Genomic DNA, 6128 nt, shown 5'->3' with positions numbered 1-6128 from the left:
AAATAAAACATTAAAACTTCATCAATCCTCTCATTTGGTCCTCTAGCAAATCCTGTAGACATCAAAAGAAGAAAAGTTATAAACTTAAACATAATAATATTAAGGCACAAGCATGTACACATATCAAAACATGCTTAATATAATTGTATTGTAATTAAAATACTATGACAATTCAAAAAATGATAACCTTCGTTACTAACAAACCTCTTGGCAAAAGATGAAGCAGCATTTAAACTTGAAGGTTGAGTCACATCTATGAATAAATAATTAGAATAAATTAATAAATAATGAAAACTAAATAAAGTTGCAAATAACTAATTTATAAACATTTACCTAGCTCATCAAATTCTGTTAAAAATTCCTCCAACTCGGTATCGCTTAAGCAGTTCTTTATCTAGTTGTGTGTGCAAATCAAGGCTTGAGTGGTAAGTAGAGACAATGAACTCCTAAAGCAATCCAAAACACGCCCACCGGTGTTAAATGCGGATTCAAAAGCAACAGTGAAAATAGGAATGGCAAATACATCACGAGCTATCTCTGTGAGGATAGGATATTTGGACACATTAACCTTCCACCAACCTAAAATATCAAAATCTTTTATTGTTTTTTTACACTCATCCAATGAATACCGATCAAACTCCGACTTACATGCCAAATCATCCTCTTCCTTAACGTGTTGGGAAAACATCTTTCTAAATTGGTAGTCGTTATATTATCAATTATAGTGATAATATATAAATTACTAAAATTATAATGATAATACATTAATATTTAAATTGTATTTATAAGTAACACATTGGTCATTATTTAATCCAATGTCAATTACTTAATTTGATATTATACGAATTATATCATCATTGTACATTAATAATATAATTCACTTGAAGTCTTGAATAAAGTATTTGAATTGTCATTGAATCATATGATTAAGTATTGATATTATACATTTATATTATTCATATGCATATGTAGACTTATATAGACTTATAACATATATAAACTTATAAGTTTATAACATACATTGGAAATAAGTCTCTAGATATTTAATTGTTGTATTAGTATGAATTGGTATACTTATGAGTTATGTCATATTATATATGTATAATTTGTTATTATATAATCAAATGATTTAATGATCAATTGATCATGTGATATAATCATATAAATTATAGTGATAATATATTAATACTCAAATTGTAATTTAATTTTTTTTTAAAAATTGTGATTTAATGAACAAGTGATTATATGATATAATCATATAAAATATAGTGATAATATATTAATACTTAAATTGTGATTTAATTATTTTTTTAAAAAAATTGTGATTTAATGATCAAGTGATTATGTTATATGTATAAATATTTTTATAATTATAATTATAAAAATATATTATATAAAAAGCGGTTAGCGGTTAGCGGTTACGGTTAGTAAACCCAATAACCACTGACCGCTAACCGCTAGGCGGTTATAGCGGTTAGCTGGTTAGCGGTTAATACAGTTAAGCGATTAAGCGATTAGCGGTTAGCGGTTTAAATGCCCGCATTGACACCCCTAATATATGGCTGAACCGTGAGCCTCCATTTTCACACTCACTTCTCTTCCTCTCTGCATGTGAATCACGGGGCTAAGTTGCTGGATTGTGAGACCCTCATCGATCCTCACGCCTAGCTCATCTTCACACGAATCACACCCTCTCTTTCTCACGTGTTGGGTTTGAGCGTGGGTTTTGGATCAAGGCTTGGTCCTCCATTTTCAAGATATGGGTAGTGATTGTCGACGATAGAACTTCCATTTCACAGAAAAATTTGAGGTAATTTTGTAATCCCTAGATTTTTCCATAAACTTAATTGGTTAATTCATTTTGAGTGTGAAGCTAAATTCTTAATTTTATATTTTTAAAAATCTAGAACTTTTTGCAAAAACATTGTTAAAATTATATTACAATGAAAAGAGGCTAGTATATATAAACTTATTTGCGATCCATTCTTGGCCTTCCTTGTACAAAGTCTAGTGAACCTCCGACAACCTAATTTCCTTCCAATCTGTTGATCAATTCCTCAATCTTCATCTTTCACTAAAAAAGTCTATGTTTATATGGCTGAAAAAGAAATCTAGACTTGTATGTTGAGAGGAATGTATCAACCCAAAGTTTAAGATGTAACAAAACAAATGACGTAATTGGGATACTAGCTGAAGCAACTACAACAATCGGAGCCCATGCCCTTGTGCTTGTATACACCAAAAAGAAAGTTGCATTGAAGGCTACCATCATGCCCGCCATGGAAATGAAGAGTGTGGCAAGTCCCAACATCAACTTTGTAGGTAATGATTTTAAGAAATCATCTTCTGCGTAACGAGACGTGAGAATTGACAAGAAAATTATTGTTGAAGTCAAAGAGGAACACAGTGCTATTGCATCTGATATGAAGAATACAATAAGCCAGTTACTTCTCAAAAGAATAGGAGTTCCTGTATCTTGATTATTGCCACCTGGTACAGTAAAGGCTGCAGCAAAAATCACAGTGGCAATCAATGTTGTCACAAGCATGCAATAGTTTGCTGTATCTTTCATCCATTTTTCACCTTCTTTCTGCAAATTTATATGTTCCTTTGTAAAAATTTCCTTAGGTGTTTGGCCTTTCGAATTCACTCTGTTCACGTATGTGTGCGGCACAATCTTTTCTATCTCCTACAATTGACCAAGTATAATTAATTGACAGGTAATAGTTGAACCATTATATATGCAACTAGAAAAAAAAAATTAAATAATATTGTCACTCACCTTAAACCACAACAACTCTCGTTGCATTTGAAGGGCTGCTCCTGATACAATATTTAGTCGATCTGAAGGAGCTAATTTTCCAGCTAAATGCAACATGTTTTCTTTGTAATCTTCAGTAGCAGAGGATGTAAGGCTATCCTTGCTAGCACCTATTTCATATATTAGATTCAGCACACTCTCTTGTCGATATAAAATGGCAAAGTGAAATATACTCATTTTATTTTTGTCTTGTTGCCATATAAGGTCAGGATAAGAGTGGGTAAGTATAATTATAAATTCAACATTTCCAACTTTTGCAGCTTCAAAAATTAAAGCGATATTGTTGTGAGCCAAGTTTGATGAGAGATCCTTTGTCCAAAGTTTTTCAACTAGTTCATGGGCTAATGTCTTCATGAAAGCTTTGTTACAAATCCCTTTGAACCCTGTGGTTGAAAAAAGAATCTATTCAGAAATAAGAAATGGTTTGGTAATAACGAAATATTAAACAAAGATAGCTAAAGCATTAGATACGGCTACTTGTGTTCTAATTACTGACTTCTTAAGATAAATTTTGTCTTTGCATAACCCATGCACTTTAAATCTCTTCTATCTTTTGAATTTAAGTAAAAAGAAATGCTAGCTTTTGCCTAAATAGGAAAACACTACTCCCCACGCTTTTATCTTGTGTGTGTATAAAAGAAACGGTTACAAGTATTACAATAGATTCAGACATATAGTTGATAGAAAATAACTTAATTATCTCATAGAATTCTCCCTAGTTTAGAAGTAGATATAATCTAAAGATTTGATCAAATCAAATAAAAGCATTTCTCCATGCCAAGGTAATTAATTTGAGTAAAATTGTCATCAAGTTGTGGTGAATGAAATAAAAGAACTATTGGGAAATATCGTATGTCACTTTTCAATTGAGGAATTAAGCTTGGGTTGGAGGCAAACTAACAAGAGTGTAAGAGATTTTTCCAGAATGATAGCTTACTTTCGCTGCCAATTGAGAAAGGTTTCCTCGCCAACATTTCCATCGCTTCCTGCCAGCATTCAGTGCCGGCATTTGCTATGTTAGGATCCCTTTCTAGAATTTTCAATGCTATATCTGTCCATAAAAAAGGGCAAATTAAGTGAATTATTGTCCAAAGGTTGGTTAAGAAATGCTTATAATATGGTCGCTGTAATTCCATCCAACTTGTTTAACTGCCTCAAATTCCTCAAACAAAAGTTATAGTAAGATGTTGGGCTTACCATACATATCATTGTAAATAGTAACATGAAGGAGGTCGATGCGTTTTTCTTTAGTCAATTCTTCAAAAGGAGTCACAGAAAATAGATAGGAGACCATGCTTGTATGTCCTAGATAAGCTGCAACAATGAGTGGTGCGTTTGCCATATTACAAGTATTCAATAGCAATTTATCGTTGATTTTCACCAGCTGCATAGCGATTCTGACGTTTCCTGATTGAGCAGCAGAGTGGAGGGCCGTAAATCCATAATTGGTTTTCGATTCCAAGTCCTCCGGCTGAATCGGCCCCACCAATTTCAACAATTCTTCTACAAAAGTGGTGTGTCCTGCAGTCGCCGCAATGTGAAGTGTTGTCGCTTCCTCTTTCGTAATGTGAGCTTGAAGACAGTCTGACTTATTCTTAAGAAAAGGTTTGGCAGCCGCCCAATCACCTTTTAAGGCAGCTCGAAGGAGGAGAGCACACCGTCCGTGTTCTTCTAGATTTTCTTTTTTAAAAGAAGAAAAAGAAACAAAAAAAGAGCAAACGTATTAATTAATTACAACTTTTGGTGAAAAATCAGGACACTTGGATGCATGCTAAGATGTTTAGGCTTTTGGGCTAAAGTTGTGTTCCACTATGTATATTAATATACTTTTGGTAAAAACTCCATAACCGCTTTATTTCCCAACAATGTTAGAATAACTAGTTTATCTAATGACCTTACATACCTGCAGCAAGTGAAATTTTGTCTTCATCTTCATTTTTCCTTTGTGTGCTAGCATTCATGTTTGTAATTGTTTTTTGTTTTATTATTTGTTATTATGTGTTGTTACTATGCATAATAATGATGAATAATACGGAATCGAAAAGAGAGGGCAAAAGAAAATTGAGACACAAATTTACGTGGTTCGACATATTCTACCTATGCATAATAATGATGAATAATACGGAATCGAAAAGAGAGGGCAAAAGAAAATTGAGACACAAACACAAATTTACGTGGTTCGGCATATTCTACCTACATTCACATGAAAGCGCGACTATGTTTCATTATTTAATGATTTAGGGTTTTGTTATAGGATAAAATATTTGTAAGAAAACTCTAGTTATACGAACGTATTTTAAAAAACTCCAAAATACCCTGTACCATACGTTCGCTTCGCTCACGCTCCATTCACTCAGTTCCGACAACTGGCTAACTATACTAGTATTACTGAGAGAATTTGAGCTAATTGTCGCAACATGATGGTTTAGGCCTACAGAAGAGAACATTCAAATTGAAGTTTTTGCAAGATAGAATGGAAAGGATAACTCGGTCAGCTGTGACTCAGTTACTACATATGACCAGAGAGAAAGAGAGAGGCACTTACTCCCACTAGTTTGATTTTGATCAGATTCTCCTTCCGATATCCCAGAACTTGGCTCCTCAGATATGATCGAGCGACGACTAGTATCTCCGGCATCATCACCTACTTTTTCCTTTCCCTTCTGTCTTCCATTATTATGAGTCATGTCGATAGTATGTTCAGCCATTTCTGGTTTTATAAAAATAAATCTGATAGAAAATTGACATATGAAGCATTATCAGATATGTTAAAGATTTAGAGAGAGAGAGAGAGAGAGATCGAGGGGAAATTATTCAAGAGTAAATGCATTTTGTAATTTTTTTTTTTTTTTTTTCATTTTTCTTGCGCATTTCAAGTTTTCTTCCTTGAATTTTGGGACATAATACTATTAATTTAAATTCAGACAAAAGTACCAAGGTTTTGATTTCCGGATTCCGAAGAAGAACAAAAAAAAAAAAAGAAAAAAGAAAAGAAAAGATATGATGCTTTGTTAGTGTTAGAAAATGAAACAATATAGTGATACAAAGGTAAGAATAAAATAATCCTTTTCCTTTAGACCAAGTTAATTAACAAAGGGCCACACAAAGATTTGAAACATAAATAAAAATGAACTTTGGACAAGAAGGACATCCATGTTCCTTACCAGCTAATAAAACCAGGAAACCAAAGCACTGAGAGTCACTCATCTGGGGAGGTTGTACTGCATGTCTATAAGCCGAAGGAAGTTCAATTTCATGCATTTAAAGCAACTCTCTGCTTTGCTTACACACCCACTGCCCCGTCCAT

At 33.1% G+C, this 6128-nt stretch overlaps 1 protein-coding gene across 2 annotated transcripts; it reads right to left on the bottom strand.

Moving 5' to 3' along the window:
• Positions 1-2045: 2045 nt before the first annotated feature.
• On the bottom strand, positions 2046-6107 carry LOC132171401 (ankyrin repeat-containing protein ITN1-like). Of its 2 annotated transcripts, none has more exons than XM_059582707.1 (6): positions 5986-6107; positions 5367-5551; positions 4019-4501; positions 3723-3872; positions 2783-3204; positions 2046-2689 (listed from the first exon to the last, which is right to left on the bottom strand). In XM_059582707.1, the coding sequence occupies exons 2-6, from the start codon at positions 5527-5529 to the stop codon at positions 2075-2077; spliced, it is 1833 nt and encodes a 610-aa protein (XP_059438690.1). In that variant the 5' UTR covers positions 5530-5551; positions 5986-6107; the 3' UTR covers positions 2046-2074. The 2 variants fall into 2 exon arrangements, with proteins under 2 accessions (XP_059438690.1, XP_059438691.1); XM_059582708.1 differs by having other exon boundaries at positions 3759-3872.
• Positions 6108-6128: the final 21 nt, after the last annotated feature.

The sequence above is a fragment of the Corylus avellana genome, chromosome ca2 (assembly GCF_901000735.1).
Source record: "Corylus avellana chromosome ca2, CavTom2PMs-1.0".
Taxonomy (NCBI): Eukaryota; Viridiplantae; Streptophyta; class Magnoliopsida; order Fagales; family Betulaceae; genus Corylus; species Corylus avellana.
The sequence above is the reverse complement of the archived record's forward strand: the minus strand, read 5'-3'. Positions and strand labels throughout refer to the sequence as shown.

What these genes read in the sequence shown, in the direction of transcription:
- LOC132171401 (XM_059582707.1), bottom strand. Translation starts at nt 5,529, where the DNA reads ATGGCTGAACATACTATCGACATGACTCATAATAATGGAAGACAGAAG. An exon ending in GAAAAATCTCTTACACTCTT is followed by an intron (nt 3,205 to 3,722) that starts GTTAGTTTGCCT and finishes TTTCAACCACAG; the next exon opens with GGTTCAAAGGGATTTGTAAC. An exon ending in GAGAGTTGTTGTGGTTTAAG is followed by an intron (nt 2,690 to 2,782) that starts GTGAGTGACAAT and finishes GGTCAATTGTAG; the next exon opens with GAGATAGAAAAGATTGTGCC.